The sequence below is a fragment of the Takifugu rubripes genome, chromosome 6, assembly GCF_901000725.2.
Source record: "Takifugu rubripes chromosome 6, fTakRub1.2, whole genome shotgun sequence".
Taxonomy (NCBI): domain Eukaryota; kingdom Metazoa; phylum Chordata; class Actinopteri; order Tetraodontiformes; family Tetraodontidae; genus Takifugu; species Takifugu rubripes.
Genome location: NC_042290.1, coordinates 4,411,745 through 4,436,958, shown reverse-complemented (window position 1 = coordinate 4,436,958; position 25,214 = coordinate 4,411,745). Strand labels below are relative to the sequence as shown.

Here is a 25,214-nt window from a genome sequence, read left to right as displayed (position 1 = left end):
ACCGGTACCTGGCTTCCTGGATTGATGGGGGCCAAGATAATGTAGTTGTCCCCGTTGGATGCCTTCACCCTGGTACCCTTCAGTGTGGCGGTGTGAGGGTGGTGCAGGTGTCGGGGTTTCCCGTCCAGCTCCTCGGCCGACCCTCCCTGGGCCCCCCACGCCATTGTCCCCATGCCAAGGCCGCTGCTGTTGCCGGCGTCGGAGCCGTTGACCAGTAGCCTGCGCGCGGCGGCGGCGCGGTGGTGGGCCGGAAGAGGCGGCACGGCCGGCGGAGTTTTGCTAGTGCCCACATCTGGAGCACGTCTGCGGGTAGGAGGAGAGGGGGCGTCGTAATTCGAGGCGGAGGGCTTGTAGGACGGATGGTGAATGAGGCCCTCGAAGCTCGGCTTTGCTGAGGGTCCGGTGCGCCACACCACCACCGTGATTTCATTGGCACTGCTTCTGCAACAGGAAAGCGCGATGACTGGGTGAAGACACGGCACTTTAAAACATTACAATCACAATTTTATCGCCTATTATGGCCTCATGCCACGGGGAATCGAACCCAATTTCACATTTAGGAAAGCCAAACACACCAGAGGGAATCGAGGCGAGACCAGTTGCACATTTTGGGGTGTTGGGCTGGTTACCTGATGGCGTGGGCTAAGTCCACACATTTCCACTGCTCCACCGGCTGACCGTTGAGCTGCAGGAGAGTGTCCAACTGCTGCAGACCAGCCTGATCTGCCGGACCCCCTGCAAGAGTCAAGAGACAGACACAAGGTCATGTGGCACGGTCCCAAGGGTAAGGGTCAGGGTTACGGTGCGCTAACTTGTGCAAACTTGCTCCTCCGTCGATGGGAAGGATTTCGAATCGCAGTAGCATAAAGATGAGGCAGCAACATAATGAATTGGTTATGCTAGAGGAAGCGTGGTCAGCAGCAATTAGCGTCCTGTTCTTTGCAGCAGGGTGGATTGCTGCCAACACGGGGGGGGGCTTGGCTCCACCTTGTGCGTTCGTCATGCAGACTCTGTGTTTACTGCGACACCCTGCTGCTGAACAAGATAAAGGCCTCGGGCTCCCAAAGACAGAAATCTCAAGTCGACTGAGGAAAATCACCCAGGAAGAGGATGTAGCGCGTATAAACATCAATGCCCGTTTCGTGTCTCACACGTCTGGCTGGTTGGCGAGTTAAACCTAAAATCAAAATCAGGATTAAATGACACTCCGGACTCACCTGGATCGACAGCCTGCACCCTCACGGGGGAATCCGAGCAGATGGTGAATCCATATCCGTCCTTTCCGCGAAGGATGGTCACCTGCAAGACACGCGCACAAACCGTTAGGAAGAGAGGACCTTTCTCTGCCACCCCCCATCACCTGAGGAAATTACAGTAGCACGTTGGCAAAATAGTCCACTTCCTTCCTGCAGGACGACGAAGGCGATTTGGATTCTGCTTCTTCCTATTAAAACTGTCCTGGCAGCACTTTCTGTGTGAGGCCAATTAGCTGAGTTAGGGCTAACGGAGACGGGAGGAGGACATTCTTTGTCCATTTTGTAGATGAACAAAACGGACCGTTTGAATCTGCTCACAGAGGCAAGTCGATTGGACGTTGAAAACTGAGATAATGTGCATGGAGCTGCTTTTGCTGAAGCAAACTGAGCCTCCATTGATGAAATGAGCTCCGACTATGACAAATCGAAGACGCTGCCGATGGCTCGCTCCCATTCCAGCTTTTTTCCCTTTGACCCCGCACTGTCAAACATTCAGCGTGGCCGGAGCCAAAGTCAACATGGTTTCATCCAAAACATTTCACTTTCCAGCTCATCCACTGACAACCAGAACCCCCAAAACACACAGAAACCCATGTCCCTTACCCCCGCTGCACATCCTGCTGTCTTTCTGCTGGACGAGCTCAAAATCCTGTGTCCTGCCATTAAAACCGCTCCTCTAAACGCAAGTAAGAACAGTAATTTTTGGGAAAATAGGTATCGCTCGATGGGCTGAAGCCCGCGATGACCCCAAAATGTCAGGTGTGGTTTCATATGAGCTGGACAACACTGTTTTTCCTTTCGAAGGAAAATTCTCTACCCTCATTGCCTTCCGATTCCGTACGGTTGGTCCAAAACTTGGGAAACGTCAGAGATATTGCAGTTTCTTGCAGCAGCTGAGGGACAGATGGACGGAAGAGAGAAATGCACAGGAAGCTACTACTGGTGTGGGGAGTGATGGTGGAGATGCAGAAAGACTGGGTGGTGATGAAAGAGGGCAGTGGGACTGAAAAAAAGATGGCGGATGAGCAGATGACAAACAGCAGAACAGATGGTATGAGAAGAGAGAAAAAACACTGTGGAGGGGAAAACAGCCATGAAGCGTTATTGTCGGACCAGCTTGAAATCTAATGTGAATGAAAAAAAAAAAAGAAGTGCGACTAAAATGATCTGACATGGGAGAAACAAGAGTCTGAATAACTGATCCGGGGTCAGTTTAACAGGCCGCGGATGGACACGAAATGAGTACATTTGGAGCACAGTCATCAGAAAAAAACGATGCAATAAATAACGTGCATTAACTAGTCAGGTGAATTAATGCATCCCAACGAGGTGATTGTGTGAAATGAGATGATGATGTTGTAATGAGTCTGGATGCACCCACAGGAAGAGACGCCCACAGTGAAGAACACGCATTCTTCCATGCGCGTCGCTTCCTTCCCAACTCTCATGCGTCACAGCTCGACCAGCACTCACGATGGCGTGAAGTTGCAGGTTCCATACTATACACAGTCACTATTTTCACAATCTTCCCAGCACCGAAAATATTTAATGTCTCAAGCAGAATCAGTTCCTATTTTCTTTTAATGTCCCATCTGAGTTTAAGTGGATTAATTCACCATATCGCATTTAATTTCCTGTATATTTTTCCCCCCAGCTCACATTCACATAAAGTGACTCATGTAAGAATAATGGCATGAGTTCATAACCTTTGTGAATATATTTCTCCTACTCTTTCGTTATTTTGCTAAGTGAGGGATGAATAATAGAAAGCAATAAAAGTGTGTTAAAGCTGAAACTCTTATGCAGACTCACTGCATTTGAAATCCAATCGAAACTGCATATTTCTACAAAAGATGCTTAAATACCTGAATATTTTGTCAGATTTTTGCTTCCTGGCTTGTATTTGACAGTTTGATGTTTTTTTTATTGCTTCATAAATGGCTGAACTTGATTTAACGGAAGCAGATTGTCATCGAGCGACGGGGATTGTTACTCTGGAACGCACCTGAGGCAGCCTGGATCCGATGCAGAGGTGGCACAGCCCGTGGATGGTGTGCATCACCCCTCCGCCTCCTCTCCCAGTGTTCAAGTCCGCGGCCAACACGCACACGCTGTGGCGGTGGCTTTCCACCTGGCCGGAGCCTCTGCAGCGGGAATATCTCCACAGCCTCCTCTGCGCGGCTGACTGCGTGCTCCTGGGGCTGTGCTCTGGCAGCTGGGTGGACTTGAGCGTGTTGTGAATCATGTTGACAGAGAAGGCTGCTCGCCCCTCCAAATGTCGGCGTTCCCGGGAAAAACCTCGCTGGCGTGGCTCTGAGTGGCAAATCTGTGCCTTGCTTTCCTCACAAAAAGGTGATCATTCGGCGGATCTAGTTTCTTTCCTCTTTTCCGCAGAACCTGCGCGTCACCCTCTCACAGAACTTCAGGGCGTGTAAGTGACATCTTCAATCCATCCACTCAAAACTCCAGTTTTCTTCAACTTTCTTCATCGCCGTCTCTTCTGCTCGTTCTGCCGTCCAACTCTGTCCTCTGCGGCCCCCCGATAACGGTGGATGCGGCTCGGCGGGTCAGCGCTTGAGAGTGCATGTGGCGTCACGCAGACGAGACTGGCCCTGGCTCGGCCCGCTCAGGCCACACTGTAGCTCCTGGCAGGAGCGCTCATGGGAACTCTTCAACAGCAGAAGAATAGGAGGAAGTGCCTCCCACCGCTACCCCCCTGTCCACAGGCACACACACACATGCGCTTGTGCACATCACACTACCGTGCAGCCAGGACGACTTTGCGTGTCTGCCTCCGATAAGACCAGTTTACTTCCTGAGTCCACACTACATGGCCATGAGAGGTGCTACGGCCCTCAGCCACTTCCAAATATACAAAGCAGTGTCAGACCGAGGAGGCGAAGCAGAGAAATGTATGAATCGGAGCCGTCTTTCAGCCCGCGATATTGCAAAAGTGATCATATTTCCATAGTAAATAAGGCTTTTGCATCTTTAGACAATAACACGAAAACAAAGGTTGGGTGAAAGGATGATTATTTAGGCTCATATTCACACATGCCTCAGTCCTCACTTCTCATTAGAGCCCGTCTACGTTAGCATTTCGATGCCAATTCTGCGTCCAGACATCTGACTTGTTTGTTATGCTTTCAACTTCCATATTTCCTCTACTTTTTCCTGCCCCCCTCACCACCACCACCTTCAGCAGCTAAGTACGGAAGTTCACACGTTTAGCGCTCTCTCACACACACTTAGCCAAACATCACTCCTATTTTCAACAAACAGCCATGGAGGGCTTGTAAAATTACAGCTAGAACAGTGACCAATCTAACCCCTCAACCTCATTAATTCTTAGGTTGCCTTTTTTTCTTTTCTCATTAAGGTCCTGGCTCACGGACTAAGAGAGGGACATAAAAGAAAGGAGAAAGCAGAAATGAAAGAGGAGCAATGCTGCGCTTGTGTGTACAATGCTAATAAAGTGGCAGAGAAAGCCGTTGTCTGAAGATCCCTTTATGCCGTTAGTAATGGCAGCTTTTCCCTGTTTGCCTTTTGAAAAGGGCGAGGGTTACCCGTCAGAAAACACAAAAAACACTTTCTCTCTCTTTCATGCTGCGCTGTTCACCTCTAAAGAGGCAAAGGACGGATTAGGGCGAGAGAAGAAAGCGCGTCTTAGGAAGAGGACTGAAAGACAAGTTTGAAAAGCTTGTCTGGGAGCTAGATGAGGACAATCTGGTGTTTAATAATGTGGGATTTCTCTCCCTGTCCGTCCCCCTCTCTACCGCTCTCTCTCTCTGACCTCAATAAACAAAAGAGTAGGTGTCTTCCAAACCAGTGGACACACAAGATGGGTCCAAGTTCAAGTTCAAGTCTGAAGAGTGAGGGTCGTTGCTGGGATGTGACAACATCGGCAGTCCCTTTCTTTAAAAAAGATGTTGAAATTTTGTCCTAAAATCAAAACGCATTAAAGCTCCATTTGGTAATGTAGTTGGGCAGCAGGTCAGGGATGACAGCAAAGTGTACATCTCAGGGAAATATAAAGCCCTGGCTTATTTTAACCTGCCTGTGATTTCAGCCAGCACCTGTCCTCCCTTCAGCCCACCTCAATCTTTCTCTCCCTCCGTCCCTTCAGACAGGTGTGTCAGATAAGTTCTTAGAGAGGCGTGTAGCGCCAATGCTAACTGCTAAACAGAGTGATGTGGACACACCATCCCGTGTACCGCCATAGTTCTTCCTGTAAACATGCTGTCATGGCAACTAAGGGTATCAATAATTATTTAGTGGAAAGTTGTTATTCAGGTATTGAACCACAGTGTCACCAAAGGTCTCTGAAGCCTTTGATACATTTTGCAAATTGAATGAAATCTTTCCTTTTCAGGGGTAACAGGATTCGCTGTGAAGTGGGTGATGGCCGTGAGTTAGACAACAGGAGAGAAAGAGAAGAAACGGAAATGTTCCTTGGTTTGGGATGAAGCAAGGACAAGGCAACAGAAAAATGGACTGGAGCCTGTGTCACACACACACACACACACACACACGCACGCACACACGCGGAACTAAATCATCTGCTGACAAAGAAGGGGGAGCAGGAGGGGAAAGGAGAATTCTCAAAAACAGATAAATAATGTTTCCCTCTGTGCTGCCCTCTTCACCTTCTGCCTGATGCCCAAACCTACCTAAACTCGCTTGTTCTGCCACCAAACAGGGCACGATAGCCCAAAGCCATTCAAAATCCATCAACACTCAGGGCCACAACCCCCCAAATTCCCTCGGTGGAAGCCATGTCCAGGTCCGTCCAGAGATGTTTGATTGGGCTTCAGTCTCTGGCTCAAGGATATTCATAGAGCTGTCCCAGAGGTCCCCAGTGCTCTGCAAAGTCCATGTGAGTTTTTTTCAGCCGTCATTTCGTGAGGAGAGGCCTCCGTCTGAGCCACAAAACTCAGATGGGGGATCCTCTGGACACTTCTCATTTCTACCTACATGATCTCTGGAGCTCAGTCAGAATGACCATCGGGTTCTTGGTCACATCTTTTTTTCATTTTTGGGTTTGACAGACAGCTCTGGGAAGAGTTCTGGTTGGTCCAATCTTCCAATCCAGTTCATGAAGATGATGTCGCGGAACTTACATTAACACATTACATTTTATTACAATTTACATTTTATTTTTTTATTTTATACAATTTAAAGTATTTTGGAATATCCCCAAACACAAGTTTTTTAGATGCTCCCATTGCTGTTTATGGTTTTGATTCACTGTGTGCAGCATCATAAACCCCGAACCATAGATGTAAATCCTTCCTCCTCTCTGGGTTTGCAGTGAGCATGTGTGAAGTGTTGTTGAGAGCAGACGGACAGGTCATGGCTGTGTGTGTTTCCTCTGTGTTCTAATGGCCTGACCGTATGCTCAATGATGCTACTGATTGTCTTAAAGTGCCGTGCTGTTTTCTGACGACACGCGGCAGAAAAATCGGCCGCGGGTGTGATGTCAGCTTGAAAGCCGTCCATTCCGAGCTCCTCTATTACACCCCATGCCGCGGCGCCTCCATTAAAGCACCCTCTGCAGAAGAAGATACTGAACCACGCTTTATTTGCTGGTCAGTGTATAGTACATCCGAAATGAAAGCTGCAGCTCAGGCTTGCAATTTTGGCATCGGTACATCAGTTGTAGATTATAGGGCACTGATTACTGCACGAGCAACGCTAACTGGAAATAATGACTCAAACAAACAAACAAGTGACATCTTAAGAAGCTCTAGGTACCTGTTGTAAAGCTACCGAGAAAGAACTGATTTGAAAAAAGGATGGGGAAAAGAGCAACACCTTTCAAAGCGAGAATGAAATAACACCTCAGAAGGTCAGCAGAGCATCTAGTGAGAAAACTCTACAGTTGACTGGAAATGCCAAATATTCTCCGAATCTACGCTCATATGAAGCAACAGCCTAAATTTTGCAGACCGCGCGTGACAAATGTAAACACAACTGATCCTGTTCAAACACGCTTTCTTAAGTCATCACTGTTTTCCATTCCCGGCCGTAAAACTGGATAAAAGTATCGCCAGTCACGCTCCATAGTCTCAGTAAATGGTTTAAGTGGTCTTCCTCATTCATTCTTAATGAATCCCATCGAGTCTCTCGTGTATAATGGACCATGGATACATTTCAATCCTGGAATATTGAGACGAAAATTGATAAAATGCACAGAAGGAGGGAGGAGGGATGGATTTGTGGCGAGAGAGAAAAGAAGAGAGAAAACTGGCTCCACAACTGCCCGCCGTTTCCCTCTCTCAGGACGGACCATCGGTCTGCTCCCCACGCATGTGAGCCTTCTGACAGATATTGTTTTCCAAGAAGCGACAGGCTGCCTTCGTCTCTCCTCGGAGCTCCGAGGCATGATTGAATTTAGTTGCTGCGGTTGCTGAGTATGCGCAATACAGAAGTCGTGCGGCACATCTCTTTCTGAAGGCATGTTTATGCATGACCGGCTTGTTGCTACAATCGTAAGGATGCTACAATCACACTGCATGCACATGCGGGTAAAGCAAAAAAAAATGATAGAAGTGGCAGTGAGTTCGACAAAACACACATCAAGAATAAAAAATCGATTTAACCACATTTGTCCGCAGGTGGCGTTAAATTTCCTAAATGTCTCAACTGTGGCAGTCTGTATTTCCTGACCCCGGGGCAGGAATCGCGACATTCAACAATGCACACACAGAGAGGGTGAGAAAGTTTGATTATACTTACTGTTAAGCATTGCATATTCTCAGGGCGAGTGGTCTCGGGAGCAGCACCATGGTTTGACAGCACAGCCTCTGAAATGTAGACAAAAGAATCACGGGCTGAGACGGTGCCTTTGGAGCACATTTCTCTCCGTGCCAACTCGAAGCAGGCTTCGCGATGCACAGAAACAAAGTTCACCAACGGCTCGGAGACGGCGGAGAGCCGACAGCGGCGTGCAAATCCCAGCAACAGTTGTCTGGTGCTGCCTTTCGCTGGATGGCGGTTCAAACTTCGCAACACGCATAAAAAAGGAGGCCGGTCAAGTGGAGGAAAATCCTGCAAGATGCGAGCATCCAACAAACTGCCCGGGAGAGGAGGGGAAGTGAGAACAAGTGAGAGGGAGGGAAGGAGGGAGGGGTGAAGAAGAGAAAAGGAACTCCTCTCAGACTATTATCCGTCCGTCACAGGGCTCCTGGGAAGTTGCTATGGTTACGGGGACTCGCGCTTCAGTGTCCTTTTAACTATTGCTAATAAAGCCAGCATTCAGCTTTGGGCAACAATGCAGATCTGCTTCTCTCCGTCTCTAAATCTTCTTCTGTTTACATCGGTCTACATCTTCCCCTCTTCCAGCTCATCAGTTTCGCCAGCTTCACAAACGCAAAACTGCCCCCCACCCCACCCCCACCCCCACCTGCAGTGAAGAGTCCCTAACTTTCTTTTTTATTGTCCTTCACTTTCTTCATCACACAGCGACCTCCATCACCATAGGAGAGAGAGGAGGCCGACCCGGACCAGAAAACTCTGTCAAGATCCTCCTGACCAGCTAATGTCCCACAGCTGGAACCTCTGCGAACCTGTGTTCTAACCCCAAACCCCCAACCAAAGCAGCAACTATTGTCAGAAAACCTTCCTCTGAGTTGCATTTAAAGGCTGGGACAGCTGGCCATCCGGGTGGGGTCTCTGCTGCGATTGTCCGGGGGACAGATTCAGTTAATGAGATATGAGTTAATGAGATCATTTGAGTGAAGGAATCTGAGTGGCATCTTCATCCTTTCTACAGTCAGAAGAGTTTAGGTGTGACTGTGTTTTCTCTGAACAATTGCAAAATATGGTGAGTTAATAAGAATGGCCTGAAAGTGTTTTAGGGAAGAATAAATGGGCCATTGATTTAGTACTTAATTCACTTTTTGGCTTACAGTCAAATGTATATACATTTTCAAGAGCAATTTCCTTGGATTCCTTGAATAAAATGCTCAAAAGTGGACAGAGATAAAACATGGAAAATGTGCACTCTGGTTGCACTCTCGCCACACTCAGTCTCTTCCTCCCTACGGGTTAACCTCCAAGTAAATGGCCTAATCCTGTATCTGCAGGTCCCATGGCAACCTGAAGGTTTACCCGAAGAAATGGCAAAATCAGTCAGCTCTGAATCAAAAACCTCCCGGGCTCCTGCAAAAGAGGGGGGAACCTGGCTGGCATCAAGCCCAGGAGAGCAGCCTTTTGTGTGGGTTAAGACATCGGTAACACGGGCCATATGAGGGGAAAGTCAAGGAGCAGCTTTCAGTGAGTCCTCCAGAAAGACTGACAAAAAGAGGGAGGGCAAATAAACCAGGGAAGAGTGGGCGGCAGTGGGAAAAGTCTACACTGGAGGAATCATCGTAGCGAGCGGAGAGAAAGACGTCTGGAGACGGGGCGGAAGATGTGGAAGAAAGACGATGACAGTGAAAACAGAGAGAACGTGCCAGAACATAACAGGCCCTTGACTCTGCCCGCTGCCCTCTTTGCCCCGCCGCCTCACCCGACACTCAGTCTCCCTTTCACCAAAAGTCCCCCGCAAACAAATAAACATTTGATGGGGAGCGCGGCGACGCCAAGATTGGAGGAGAGAAGGCCCACGCGTTCTTGGGAACCCTCCACCCGCCCAGGAGGGATTAACGACGTCACCAAAAACAAGCGACACCGTCCACCAAGAGGTTAAAAGAGCGATTAGTCGACGGCAGCCGATCAGAACGCCAATTACAGAATTCACAAGACTAAACATGCGTTGTTCTTGACAACTGCATCAGATAATAACGGTTCACTGACAACAAAGAGGGTTGTTGTCCAAATGACTTCCTCCTGATTCACCGGTTTGGCTGTTCTACAGTTTATTATTCTCCATGTAAGTATTGGCGTGATTCTCTAGTCGTCAGTGGGGTTGGTTAACTTCTTGGCCAAACTCACTGCGTCAGTTTCTGAGCGCAGGAAAACACAGCCTGATGCGCTGATGCAGAAACAAGAGAGAGCGGTGGAAAACAGGTCGGCCCACGTCAGCCGAGCTGAAAATTCTGCAGCATTAATGATGCTGAAGGAGAAAAAAGAAAACCACCGGCAGGAGAACAATGTCAGACTCCTGTTTTATATCTCAGCTGTTATTTACATGTTTTTAAGTTACAGTTGCTATTTTTCCCCTTTGAAAACTCATAAATTTGAAGTACGCTAGCGATTTTACTGAAAAACCCAGAACATTGAGTTACTGATCAAGTGACTTTGATTCCGACAGGCTGACACTCATTAACAGACTAACTGAAGAAAACAACATTAGATTTGGGAGTTTGATTAATTAAATTTTCTTTCAAATGTGCACTCGTTCATCCTGTGAACTGTCTCTCTCTCGTGGTGGGAATTCAGAGGTCATCTATTTCATAACTTTGGGGGTTTCTTTGCCTTTTAATAGTAAAACTGGAGCATGAAGATGATCTCTGTAACCCTTCAATATAATCCGTTAAATCCACCAAGACATCATCATCATCACTCACGGCACCAGCTATGATCCCTTTTAAAGATTTATTGACACGATTGTCTTTAGAACTGTTATCCTTCTGTCTCTGGGACACAAATCACCCATTTCACTAGATAAACTCACATTTTCATCAGATTAACTAAAGAATTTGGCAAAATTTGACCTTGGCTCTATCTTTCAAAGGCAACAGTGTAGTCCAGTGTAAGAATAAAGATATTTTAAAAGTCTGAATATGTTTCTTTTCCTCTAGCACAGCCATCCCCGCAATCTACAAACCGTAAACATTAACATGCTAATATGCTAAGTACAACCCAAACAGCGAAAGGATATCATTTATCATCATATCATCTGGATATTTTTTTCATGTCATTGGAAACAAAAAGGAAAGTGCATATTGTAGGACAAATTGTGAGTGGATGCACAGTTAATGTACCGTGCGCGCCTCAACGTGTAATTAGATTATAGAGCTGCATGTTGGGGTTGAGGGTATTCTTGCTCTGTTCTCTTCCTGACCTCCCACTGACTGATTCATCTGCTCATGACCAACGTAATGTGCTGAATTTAGGCTCGCCTGCACCGTGCCACCTTTCACATCCTGTTACTGTCACAGCTGGGGCAAAATAGCCGGGGAGGAAGATGTCAGTCGCCTTTCCGCGACATGTGTTGAACGCTCGTCCCTGATAGAGATTTGCAAAGGGGGATTTGGAGGTAACAAATCAAAATGGTTTATATGCACAGGGCTGATGCTGCTGATGAGCAAGGGCAATCCCAAATGCCTTAAATTGAAATATTAATGCTTTCAATCTTTATTTTTTAATCATTCTCCGTATTTGGTTCAGATGTCCCACCTGAGGAGAACATATGCTTCAAACAGACCGAATGGGAACCAGTTTGTTCCCCTTGACTGTGTTATTGGGAGCCACACTTCTCCCCGAAAAAGATCTCTCCAACTTATTTCCGCCCAGGCTGGAAAATAAATCCTAATTTTCTTTGTGTCCGTGACAACTCTGTGCCAACAGGGTTTGTTGTCGCCGACCCCGGCCTGTCAAAGTGTCCACCCACTCAAGATTGAGTGTACCGGAGTTTGAGATTCCAGTCTCTGTGTTCTGTAACTGCCGAGCGTCCGCCTTGTGCAACAGTGTGTGTGCATGCAACAACCCTGTTTTCCAGGTCACTGCATCTGTAAAATTAAGCATTTGCAGGTTTGAGACGGAGTTCCTTCTGAAACATCACTACACCACTGAGTCATTTTCAGACTGTTTCACCTCCATGCGTCTTTTCCCCCTAAATAACAAGGAATGAGCCGGCCGACAGTCAGTGGCGACCCAGGATACACTTATTCAGGTGTTTGCACAAAGCTCAGGGGTGGATTCATAAGCGTGTAAATCTGCAGTTTTATATTCATCAGCAGTGGCCTCTGAGCCGCAGGGTCGAGTCTTCGTGGCCACGTGACCTTTCTGACACACTTGCCTACTCACAGGTTACAAAATAAAAAAAAAACCACCTCATCTATATGCAGGTCCTCCATCCTGCATCCATACGCGGTAAATTCATCCCATTTCGTCCATTTTAATCTGCTGATCTCACCATCTGGAAGCCTCCCTCGCTCTCTCCATGCAACATGTCTGGGCTACACGCCGCCACTGACCGTAACAAAGGCGTGTTGTGCATTGAAGATGACACACTTTTGAAGCTCAAACCTATTGGGTGCTCCGCTATTTATACTTTTACACATGTACGAACCGACTGACCCACATCATTAAGTTAGCATTTGAAGGGAGAATCAATTAGCCATGGTCAAACACACACGCACACACACACACACACACACGTATGTGTCACCGTGGGTCAGCTGTCCTCACTAACACTGCCAGCAGAGAGGGAGAAAAAGCAGAGCGGAAGAGAAAAATACCAAACAAGGCCACTATCTCGACTTTCAGAGTAATTAATAATATATATAATCCCGGAGAATGTTTGAACACATTTCTTTTGCAGCTGTCAGCGAGTTTGGGGAATTTCACACCGTAGTATCTCCTCGTATCCAGGATTAAACCTGAGCGGCATTCGTGCTTTCTCCATCGCTCCGTACGAACAAGTGTCCGGATAATCAGCTGTCACTGAAATGTTGTTGGACTGCCACTCAGACGGAGCCTCTCCTCTCCTTCAGAGCACGTGAAGATGGCAGCCTTTCTACTGTAGCCCTCCAGTCTAATTAACTGTCAGCACTCCGGAGATTTGTTTTGTTGCGGAGGCAGGAAAATCTGCATCCAACAAGTGAGAAGTCGGCCTCGCGTGCCAGCGGTGCTCGAGATTTTCAGAAGCATGACTAACAATATGGTAATTATAGGTTGCCGTCCTTTTTGTGCTCTGCATGCATGACTTATTTCCATGTATTGTACTTTTTGTTTTTCGTGTCCCGCTGATGTTTTGTACCTCGGAAGCAAATTCGCTGAATTTCCCAGCAGCGGACCCGTTCTGTTAGGTCGGGATAGTGCAGATGCGCCGTGACTTCGCCCGCAGGGCTTTGGGCCTGATCTTAACTGGCACCGGTATTTCGCTGTAGGATTAGCCGGCCCGACGGGGCTAAATACAGAAATTCTGAGCACATCAACTTTGATTAATTTGGAACTATAGTATGGCTGACTTTAAAGTTTTTTTCCACTAAAATGATGTATTTTAGGATTAAGTTATAGGAAATATCGTTAACATTGTGAACTGAAGTTTGACCTTTGTTCTATTTGTGTTCAAATTGCGTAAACTGCTTTCTGCACAATCGCCACGCAATGACCACCATTAGCATATTTCTTGGATCATTTGATTAATTTTAAACTTCCCGAGCGCATGCAACATTTGAAGTGCTGGCTGGTGAAAGAGAACACGTTGCACCTCCTTAACTCTGCCAAATAAAGGGCAAACCTTAGCTCCCCAGAACGCTGAAGAAACAACAGAAAGCATCGCGCATAACCCCAAAGGTCAAAACCGAGCTGCCAACGGAGAAACCAAAACTGTTCGATGTCCGGGAAGAAGTATATTAATGAAGAAGAACTTACATACAGTCAAACATGACTAGGATCGCTGACATTTTTGTACATCCTGTTGCTATGGCACCACCAATAAAGACAGTTGGTTGACCTGGAGACGGGGAAAAAATGATAGATCGCCTCAGATTCATCCAAAGCAAATGAGAACGTGGCGAGCCAGCCAACATCCCTACGTGCTCCCACTTACACATTGACAAGCAAATAGCTCTATTTGATAAATTATTGAATGCATTTTTTTTATCCCATTTTAAGCCTTATAGCCTAAGCATACAAATTGGTCTGGGGATTAACATCCCAAACAACAGTGCTATTGAATATGAAAGAGTTATATCAGGACATAAATCAACTGAGTGACTATAATGAAACAGGTGAGATGTATGAAAAGAAGAGGAAGTATTTTCAATAGATGTGAGAGGATGCGCATAAAGGGTGTTATTGTAACGAGTGGGATTTTGGTCATTTCCATGTAAGTGCATGTCATGCCGCAGCAGTGGCTCCATGGCCTACATTCTGCCAGCTGGCGACACAAGAGCATGCATGAGTGTGCACCCCCCCCTCCACGCGTACACTCACATGGAACGGATGAGACAGTTGTGGGCCACTGGGAGAGATGTATACTGTAATAATGCAACTGCTCCATCGGATTGACTTTTCAGTGGACTTGTTTGTTTTTGGGTTGCTGGAGTGGCAAAACCAACCTGGCGGCCCTTTTCTGAACACACATGACGAACGTGATATGATTAAACCCCTCTTGGGGCTTTAACTAAAGGTACCCATTAGTAGAAGTCAGGATCCCATCATGTGAGCTTTTCAACGGTTTCCCACTGGCTGAGGAATGAGTCCAATCTGACACTCCTGTCCCAGTTCCATCCAGAGAAGCGTAAAACTAATTTTAAAGTTGCATGAGGTAGATTAGCCCAGTTCAGCCAAGCAGTGTAAATTGAGCTGGGTTAGCTAACATCATACGATATCTCCATCCTTCCCGTAACCCAGAATGGAAGCATGAAAGCAGCAAAGGGGAGTTGCTGAGAATCACCAGGTTCAAGGGATGTGAATAAGGGAGGACGGCTGCTTCGTTCCACCGACACGTCCACGCACAACATTTCACTGAGTGGGAAAGTTTCAGCTCCCACCACACTCAGAGCGTTGCTGTCCAACTTTGCTCAGCTGGAGGAAATTAAAGGACAATCGGCAGGTTGGCAGGTCAACAAAGGGGGATTAAAAGTAATGTCAGCAAGGATAAAACTGCACTGAGGAGATTTATGAAGGAGGAGCGTGGGGGCGGGTAAGGAACAGAGAAGAGGAGAGCAAGAAAAGACACAATCAAAGAAAGGCGCTGCTGGGCGTGATAACGCAAAGGTGGTACTCACCTAGTCTAGGCTGGCAGAGAGTGGCAGAACTCCGACACACACACGCACAACACCATGACCAACCTCAAACTACCGCTGAGAGCAGACATAAGTAAGAAGAGAAGGCTCGCTCGAGGGGAAGGAGCGTCACCAGATCCCCGCACAAACGTGGGTGCAAACGTGCGTGAGTTTGGGGGCGAGTGGGTGTGTGTCTGTGTGCGAGGGGAAGATCCACTCCAGCGCCGAACGCGACACGAGAGCTCTGTCTCTCTCTCTTCAGTCTCTGGCAACTGTGACGTGCAAGGGTTACGTCCAGACCCCTCCCTCTCTCTCTCCCTCTCTCTTTTTTTTCATTTGTTCTCCAAATCCCTCTCTCCTACCCTTACTTAATCCCTCAGTTCCCTGGTTACCCCCACCTCCCGATTCCACTGATAAAAACGAGGCTGACACACTCCCAGCGCCCGCACACATAAGGAAATATTTATCTAAAGTACTGTAGTTGACCCCCCAAGCACTGCTGATGAGCCATCCAACCCATTTTTTGTTTTTGAGCACTATTTGGAATCGGAGGTTTGTCTCCATCTCACATATTTTAATGGTTTCTTCTCATTCGGAAAGTCTGTCTCCTGGTTAAATAAAGATAATGTCGACTTACCGGCGGAGTAGCGGGAGCGAGTGGGCACTTTAAGATGCTTCTTCCTGCCCAGTTCTTCGCTGAGAAGGTAATACCACCCTTCTACCTCCTACAGAACACACAAACATGCAGACATATGTCAGGGTCGGCCCTGATTCAGCCTAACAAGAGCATTAAAACGACTCCTCTGCACCGAGGAAGAGCACTGCACACACACACACACACACACACACACACACACACACACACACACACACACACACACACACACACACACTCCTGCAGGGCTGCAAAACATACACACATACACCCACACACACACGGTTCTTATAGTGCTGTGGCTTATTCCAGCAGCTGATGCCCCCTGCTTCTGCACTTTTACACTCTGGGCCAGATGGCGTGTGTGCGCGCGTGTGCGTGCACATGTATGTTAGCCCTACTGTACTGTACACGTCCAGGATAAAGTCCCCGAGGCCCCTCACTCCTTTTTATCTGACGATGTGGACACGCTTGCGAACCAAAACACGATAAGACTGTTTTCAGGCAATGTTTATCAAAAGTGCGTGCACATGCGCGTGCACGCGTGCCGCCTCTTTTGTGCTAAACAATGCAAGGCCATGCACATTCACAATAATCTCCGTTTTAAAAGCATCTTATCTAAGTGGACAGATTTCTGCGGGCTGTGGGACGGGCGGGGGGGGGGGGGGGCTGTATAGAGGGTGGGGGAGGGGAGAGTAGAGGAAGGCATATGTACTAAAGTTCAGAGAGGGATTTACGCCATCGTTCAATATTACGCGCGTGACAAAGGCAGGAGGGATGAGCCAATGAGAGCTGCTCCATTTCGGATTAGAGTTGAGAGTAAAAGAGATGGAGGGGAACAGGAAGTGACACGGCAGAGGTGCAGGTAGGAAAACTAAGGCTTTTGAACTCGGAACGGCTTTGGGAGGGACGCTGTAACATAAAAGGGGTGTGAAGAAGCGGGATTTGGAAGCCAGTTGCAGCTCATTAGCATCTCAAATCAACACGTGTCGGGACAACTGCGAGATGGAAGACAAACCCGCTGGATACAAATCCTTCAGTGACGTCTTCCAAGAGAAAACGGGGGGATTATTTTGTGTATTTTATTCTCGGGTTTTAATTCTCAACGTTAATTAAGTGTTTCACATCAGCTCGAAGCCAGTCTGACACAAACCAACAACAGTTAAAACAAATGCAACAAACGCAGTGATGCTTCCCTCCCAGTCCCACTGGCCACTTTAGTTTAATTAGTTTTTAGTTTTTATACTGTAATTATAAAAATGACCTCACCGGGTTGAATTATGATTAAAACTACAAAATGAGGATGGCCTTAAACAGTTTTAATTCAATATTAAATTTGATTTAGGTCCACATTTACATTATACAATGTCTAAATATAAACAAGCTGCAGTATTGAACTCTGCAATGAAAAAAAAAATCTGAAAGAAATTCAGTAACATTTCAGCAATAAAGTGACTCACACTGTGCTGAACTCTCGTTTCCGCGGGCAACGCCGCAGCACTGTAACACCGGTAACCCTAAAGTGTTTCCATCTCCACAATTGAGGTCACTCAAACTCATTCAAACTGAACTAAACCCTTAAATTCATGCTCTAATGGATGGACACACAAACGCAGGGCGAGTTGAAAGAAGCAAATGACAGCGTGTTATGTTCAGAAAGGCTGAAATCGCTCTGCTTACAGTAAACTCACCTTGTCCAGGAGGGAGCGCACGCCGAAGCTCATGCAGCCCAACAGCATGCTGCACCTACACACACGGCGGGACAAATTAATTAGCGTAGAATCGGATTTTTGAGAGGCAACTGAGATAAAAATGAAAATGGCACTGCTCTATTTCCAAATGAACGAAATAAGGGGGACATTTTTTTAATGGGTTCCTCTCTGGAAGGATCTAAACAGGAGCCCGTGTGTTGGGGTGGTGGGAGTTGGTGTTCAATTATGCATACATGAGAGAAACAGTTGTGGACGTTTCTCCCAGCTGGATGAGGCTAAAGCGGCTGCCGCTGCTGTTTTCTGCCATCAGCACCTCATAGGTGGCATAAAACTGGACTCCACTCCGAGAAGGTGTTGAGTCGAAGACGTTGTACTGTTGGACCGCGCGTAAACAGACCAGATCGAGACAGACAGGCAGACAATCCAGCTCAAATCCTGGAATCAAATGCAAAATTGACCTGATGCTAAACAGGCCTTCTGTTTCCTGTATTTCAGCCAAAACACCAGCTGCATAAATCATAAATAAGCTCCACAGCCAGATTCCTGGTCTAACCGCTATGAATGTGAATCAAAGCTGGCAGAGGTTGAAAGTCCTTTTGTGAGACCTTTTGTTGTTAATAAGCAAAAGATGAGCGACAAGATCAGCAGAGGTTGCGCAGAATGTGGTGGCATTCACATTAATGGACAGTCAAGCTGCGCTTTTGGCTGCAGGAGCACCTTGGCCAGGGTTCCACAGAGCTTAAGAGGATTTCCTGAAGATGCACAGATGCCAATGTTTCTTGACAAATGCTTGGGAGAGTTAACCGACTACTGAGCATCCTGTTCCGTCCTGAGTGTAGTCTAAAAACCACGGCCGCCTCAAAATGTCCACATTCGATGAGAAACCTCAGAAGGATTCTTGACTTTGTTCTCCTCGAATACGTGGTAGGTGTAATAATGCCCAGTGATACAATATCTGGCCTTGGTGGTTCTTGTTGGTGCATAAAAATAATCAGAAGGTTATAAAAAAAAAAGGTCTTAAACTGACCAACTTGACACAAGAAGCTGCAGGAGGAATTAGCCAGACTGGTTTGGTGGAATAAATATCATGTTTACACCTCCACAGAGAATCTGGATCATCTAATCTGCATTTCTGTGCAGCATAACACTTCAGCGTGGATGGAAAATGGGAGAATAAGCCATGGTAACACAACTAACCCTTTCAGGCTGTTCTGCACAGGGGAAAAAGGAGCACGGACCTTATGCAAATGTGGACACAACAAAACAACCGAAAGCGACGATGCCGTGTTTACTGATATATTCTTGAGGAAAAACAAGTTCTCGTGGTGGAGATGTTTTTCAGGGCACAAGTGGTGTGAATGAGGCTTAATTGCTCTCTGAAGATGAGCAAATCGCTCTTAATCTGTGGCCTAGAAACTGTCCCCAAAACGTCGCAATCCATCCCTGTGGTTCATACGTCACTTATGAGATGGAGCAGAGGCCGCTGAAAGCCTAAAACAGAGCTGTCACGAGTATTTGGCACCTTGCGGCAGAAGCGGAGTTCCACATTGTGAAAATCATCCTCTTTGGAAGGTCCCCCTGGTTGACGCGGCTGGAAATAGAGACGGGAACGCCGTTGGTCACCTGGTCACGGAAAGCAGCGTTTGCGTCAATCGGATCAAACTTTATGGAACGCTCACAAGGTGAAGGTTTGTAGGAAGACGGGGTTGCGACAGTGGGGGACCAGGCGGGTCTTCTGCCTGTCCCTGGGATCACCGTCGGGGAAGATGCCAACCTGGGGACAGGGCAGAAAGGAAGGCTCATATATTTTGCATGTCCTTGCAAGAATGAGCCGCTGCAGCTGTACATACCTTAACATAAGCATTGCATGACCCGTGACCCTCCCCCAGGATGCCTCGGGCCTCCAAAACTGCAGACGCGTGCAAAGAGACGACGCAGGAAATGTTTCAAATATGCGCGTTGGCAGGCTCATCAAAATTTCAGGTAAGTGGGTCAAAATGTCAACGGCACAGCCTCACACAAGCAGATTAGCGGGATTCGGGGACAAGCGGCGTGAGCCAATATCAGAGGAGCCCCGCGTCAGCTCTCATCCCTACGCCAACGTGTTGTGGGGCTTCGTCCCTCACACAACAGCGTTCGTGTCAGCAAAGTAAGAATAAATTAGAGGGAGTAAAATTCCCCCAAGAGGGGAGATGAATTCTGCTCACTGTTGTTGGGATTTGATTCATGCTTGCATTTGGTTTGACACCAGAACAATTGAAAATATCGTTTAGCTGCCGTACGGCAGCTTCTCTACAGTGTTTAATTAAAATGCCGATTGCAGACTTTGAACTTTTATTATCGGTCACAAGGGTGAAAACACATTTCTTCTCACCATTGACCACAAGGACTTGGTGCTCCTGGATGATTGACAGCTTCAGCTGACCTATGAAAAACACAGAATTATTTGGCTTATTGTCTGTCATGTCATAACATCTACACAGAATGTAATTGCAGGCATTAGATAATTTTTAGCAAAGCTGCTCTTGGGTCGGACTGAGACCGCGCGGGACTATCACCAGGAAACCAGAGCGTCTGACGAAGAATGTAGCCTTGGACATCGCCGCCATGGGAGGCTGACGAAGGTTCATAATTATAAGATCAACAGTTTTAATCCACCTTTTAGTAGAGAGCCAGGGGTCGTTTAAAATGTGCGAGGGGAAGAGCTCCAGTCTAAAATGTAAAATTGAATTGAATTGTTGGAGAAGATGAGCGGAGAAAACACAGACAGCCCTGGTACCCACGCAAAAACCCATTAAAGGTCAGTGTGTGTGTGTGTGTGTGTGTGTGTGTGCGTGCTACTTTGAGGATTTAAACTGATTCATGGCTAGTGAACAAAGCTTCTATCTGTGTGGGTTTTTCTACACCTGTGGGGTCTCAGCATGTGTCTGTGCATGCAAGAGTGTGTGTCTCTATTTTGACCCCGCTCACCTTTCCTGTCTGCTTGATTTTCTTTCTTGCTCTTCCTGTACGTCTCCGAGCAGCAGCCCTAGGAGACCCGTCAGCCGTGTTGACACGGCCACAGCTAACATTGGCTTTGTGCTTTTCTAAATGAGCCCTACTCCTGCCGGCACCGTTCGGAGTCTAAAATGTGGGAGTCTTGCTTGTGTGATAACACCCCCGGCGTGTCAGAGCTTGGGTACAAGCGCTGTTTGTCGTTCCCACACTGAACTTGGCATCGTTTTGGAATATTGGAATATCTCAGTGGTTCATGTGATCCCGAGGCTGGGTACACAGCAACCTCAAAAACAGGATCTATATCACGCTGCACTGTACCAAACAAATGGACGATGGTAAAAAACGATCAAAAAAGCCTCTTTGGACATGAATATACAGAAAAATCAAGTCAATCTGATTAAATTTGAGTGGTTTATTTTATCTATATTATCATTCAATTTGAATATAAACAACGCAAACAGGTTTGTCAGAGATAATTCTGATAAAATAATGATTTCTAATTAAGGATAATCCAGTGTGGTGTCTTGCACAGCACTGCCGTGAGATGCATATAGATTAGGTAAACAGGAATTATAGTAGTAAGTGGTGTATATTGATCACTTAAAGGGGATTTCTTTCATTATTGGAACAGGGAAGAAAGCTGCCAATGATTTACGCAGACTAAAAGATTTGGGGGGGGGGGGGGACACTTGATCAATGGATAATAAACATGCTGGCATCGTTGAAGACAACGGGGGAAAGAAGAAAGGAATGAATAGAAAAGAGTTTTTTTTGGCTGCGGACTGAACAACAGTGTGCAGACAAGAGAGGGAGGGAATTAATAGAGCATGACAAACCCAACAACACTGTCAGATAATACATGCAGGAACAAAAAAACATGGAATGCAAATACACTGTCAACGACCCTTACAGTGATCCGCATAAAATGAACAAATTAGCTTAACAAACTCTTAAATCCCAAAGTTGGGGGTTTTGGAGACTGGATGCAACCTTTGTTCTCGGGAAACACACCGCCTGATGGAGGACATGCTCAGCAAACAGCAGCAATTTGAGTCTTCAAGCAAGCTAACAGGCATGATTGGGGACTGAGGCAGGCAACCAGAGCACCTGGAGAAAGCAGGAGACCCTTCACCCCACACTGAGGCTAATTGGCATTCACCGATGCTTCAAAAGGTGCTATATGGCCACTGGTCAAGGAAAAACTATTGTTTTTTTCTTAGTAGCGGTCTGGCAACAAATCATCCAGTTTTGCCATCTTGGCAGAGACCTGCGGATGTCGCCATCACCTGAGCAGACTCATTCGATGCGGAAGTCCTGACTCGATGTCGGGAATGAGAAAGGGCACGTTTGATTTCAAAAAGACAGGCAAAATACTCGTTCTGCAGAGACCCCGGGTGCAGCCACCGAATGCATCTTCAAATACCACAAACAGGAGAAAAGGGCAGACTGTCGCGGGTGAGAAGGTTATGCAGTTTATCTGTGTGTGTGTGTGTGTGTGTGTGTGTGTGTGTGTGTGTGCGCGTGTGTGTGTGTGTGTGTGTGTGTGGTTCTTTGTTGTCCTGACCCTCCCACTCCGTGTTTCTCCACTTTAATAGGCTTTGCTGTTGATTTGTCACATTTACATCTGAAAAACCTGTTCCCTGCAGAAACCTCCAAGGCCAAGCGAGGCGGACGTCGTCTCTTTTTAGGAGACATTATGAGTGTCCATTATCCAGCAGAAAGCCGCAGGAAGAGAGGCTGGGCTCCACTTGCACTTGGCAACACTTTCTGTGAGAACAGAATTCTGACTTTTAATAGGGAGGGGGTTCCATCACTGCATCAGCTGTGATGCTGAGACCTCGATTGAAAGTGCATCAGGTTTTATGCCCCCCATGAAGGCATTTATCAGACACCAACTCGACCTGACAGTGAGATCCGAGAAAAGAACATCTGTCTCCAATTCATAAATGGCTCAGGTTTGTGTTTTTTTATATTTAATCATTCTAAATGCACTTTAATCCCAAACAGGCGGACGCAGACATTGACCAGCTCGCCCCCCCCAAAAAAATGATTCAGTAGAAATAAGGATACAACTGACATAAAAACAGAGGAAAATCTTCCTCAGAGAGGTCATGTGAGTGTCCCTCAATCGCATCAACATCTAGGACGTCAACAAACGTGTAATTTGATCCCCTCTGCAGGCAGTTCCTGTCTCATGGAAATAACACTTAAAACCATTTGACCCCGGCAGCAGCCAGAGGAGCTGGAAATGGTCGTGTCTCTCCTGAAAATATTATAGTCTAAAACAGGGGTGGGCAAACATTTTGATTCGTGGGCCACAATGGGTTCTAACATTTGGCAAAGGGGCCGGACCAGGAGCAGATGGATGGATGGAGTGCTTTGGTAACCTCACCTCATTGGAGAAAAAATACACATCTTGGGATATGGAGAAAACATGTGCTTTAATTTCAAATGAAAATGAAGAGAAGCATTACAACAAAATATCTGACTTTGGAATGAGTCTTAAAACACTTAAAATCAAATGAATAAAATGTGCCTTTTTAAAAAAAATGAATAACCATTTCTATTTTAAAGCACTGAAAGTTCTGTTATCCTTCAGGATATCACCATCACTCTCCTCCTGACTGTCTTTTTTCTAGTGGGAAAACACCAGAATTGCAGTGAAAATTTAACATTAACAAGGTTTATTCATTTAATTTTTCAAGTTTGGCGGGCCGGATTAAAACGTTTAACGGGCCGCATGTGGCCCCCGGGCCTTAGTTTGCCCATGCCTGGTCTAAAATGTCTCCTCAAAAGGCCGTGTCAGGTCACGCTTCTGTATGGAAAGGCCTCGTCTTCATTCCAAATTTGAAACCTGTTTCTCATTGTCCTTTGGGAACAGGAGGAGCCTCTAATAAGCATCGCTACAGCTTTGAGGTTAAAGCCTTGTCCAACTCTCCCGGTGTCTCCAGGACTCGTCTCCCCCGCCTCCTGCCTGCAGCAACTTGGTGCCGCGTTTTACATGACCAAAAGGGAAAGAAAGACGCAAAAAAGGGCCGAGACAGGCTAAAAAATACAGCTGGACCTGCTCGTTTGGCAGCTCCGCGAATAGAAATTTCAGCGCCAAAGCCGACCCGAACTGGTATTTGTTGCTTACAGGCATGAAAATGAAACATCTGCACTCCAGTTGTTGCTGGCCTCGGTGCAAATCTCTGCGTCTGTCATCCGGTTTAGGCGCATTATTGCGTCGTGGCTTCTTCGCCACTGAAACCTCTGTGACCGGAACGAAGCAGAAGCCGAACGCTTCCCAACAAAGCCACAAACACGTGAGGGGCAGATGCACATATTTGCGAGTTTAAATCGCCAACGAGGCAAACGAGGAAAGGAGGAGCTGCACCCAGATCTGCTGCATCATTTCCTGGGGGGAGGGCGCAGATGCACATGCTTTCCGGAAGAAGTTCAGCTCATGGCGCTGGTTGACCCAGTTTGGAAAGGGCACCCCCTCAAAGTTAATTCAACCAGTCAGCAAGTGGGCGGATCCCGCATAACATTGCAACATGTGGGATGAAGGTGTGAGGCGCTCGACGCTGCGGCTAAAATGGAGCTCTTCCCCTCGCACTTGATGAAGGACAGCAGCAACCCAGAGGGATGAGGAGCAATCAGGCAGCCAAAATGACGCCGCCAACAACGAAATGGTGTAGCCAAATCAGTACTTCCTTCTGGACCTTCGTCCTGACCTGATCCAACCCCCCCATTCAAGAAAACTCTTTATTTGTACTTTTACTCCTTTAAAGGCACAAATTGGTTTGTGGCCCTGTGGAAAAATCCATATCAATAATTCAGGGTGTCACCAGATAGCTCAGGAGAGCCTCGTTAGGGGGCCAAAGGCTCGTTGCTACGCTTGGCGCCGACAGTCACATGTTCCTCATATCATGTTCCACACATGCAAACAGACAAACGGACACTTTCCTGTACTGTTAATCTCCTTGACGTCGTGTCGGAAACTGTGCTTGCGCGGGTCAAAGCCGCAGCAGAAAATACTGAGGCTTTTATTCCATATTAAAAAGGGGAGAAGGAATCAAACCCACCGTGAGTCGTGAGCAGAAAAGAGGTCGGTTCCAGGGAGCCGGCCGGAGGCTTCCGCAGGTAAGCTCTGTGACAGGTCATCTCTGAGAACAGGCAGGTAGCTTCTCTCACACACACCAGCTGAAACTCAACACCTCTGTGTGTGTGTGTGTGTGTGAGTGTGTGTGTGAGAGAGAGAGAGAGAGAGATTCTAATATCAATTGTTCAGTGGTGGGTTACTATCAACAGCCCTCACAGAATATGACCTGAACATTTCGAAGGGCACTTTATTACTGGTTGTACAACGATCCGCCTGCGGTGTTAGCTGGTGACGGGCGTACAGTGAATTAATTGTGATCTGAGCAGCAGGGGGAAAAAAGAGGAGAAAAATGTATTCTGCGCGACTCCCATGCACCAATTAAAGTCGGTGGAGTTTGTATTGTTCTAATGAGTCGACCACTGGTGGGAGACTGATCTCTGTCTGAGGGAAACGACATCTTTTCCCAAAAAAGAGAAACACTTCCTGTTCTGAAAACAGTTTCTGGTATTTCCAATTGGCTTTTTTATGGCAGAGCGCATCAAAGACAATGCCAGGAAAATCACCGTAGCTTTTGGAAATGTAACCTAAAGATCCTGCGATCGCCAG

The 25,214-nt window shown here is 46.9% G+C and overlaps 1 protein-coding gene across 7 annotated transcripts in view; it reads right to left on the bottom strand.

Annotated features, from left to right (window-relative positions):
- The window catches only part of rgs3a (regulator of G protein signaling 3a), a 77,415-nt gene extending 52,730 nt beyond the window's left edge, over positions 1 to 24,685 (bottom strand). For 2 of the 7 annotated variants that reach the window (XM_011604516.2, XM_029837269.1), the window contains exons 1-11: positions 24,592 to 24,685; positions 19,902 to 19,952; positions 19,378 to 19,436; positions 19,207 to 19,301; positions 19,050 to 19,118; positions 17,507 to 17,561; positions 15,798 to 15,885; positions 7,995 to 8,062; positions 1,218 to 1,299; positions 630 to 735; positions 9 to 441 (exon numbers count right to left, since the gene is read on the bottom strand). In XM_011604516.2, coding sequence (XP_011602818.2) covers positions 9 to 441; positions 630 to 735; positions 1,218 to 1,299; positions 7,995 to 8,062; positions 15,798 to 15,885; positions 17,507 to 17,561; positions 19,050 to 19,118; positions 19,207 to 19,301; positions 19,378 to 19,436; positions 19,902 to 19,952; positions 24,592 to 24,670 — 1,185 coding nt within the window. In that variant the 5' untranslated portion in view covers positions 24,671 to 24,685. Of the gene's footprint in view, positions 1 to 8; positions 442 to 629; positions 736 to 1,217; positions 1,300 to 3,261; positions 3,947 to 7,994; positions 8,063 to 8,168; positions 8,338 to 13,802; positions 13,827 to 15,163; positions 15,410 to 15,797; positions 15,886 to 17,506; positions 17,562 to 19,049; positions 19,119 to 19,206; positions 19,302 to 19,377; positions 19,437 to 19,901; positions 19,953 to 24,591 lie in introns of those variants that run through there. The other 5 variants (XM_029837270.1, XM_011604515.2, XM_011604517.2 and 2 more) reach the window with 5 other exon arrangements.
- Between the last annotated feature and the right edge of the window lie 529 nt (positions 24,686 to 25,214).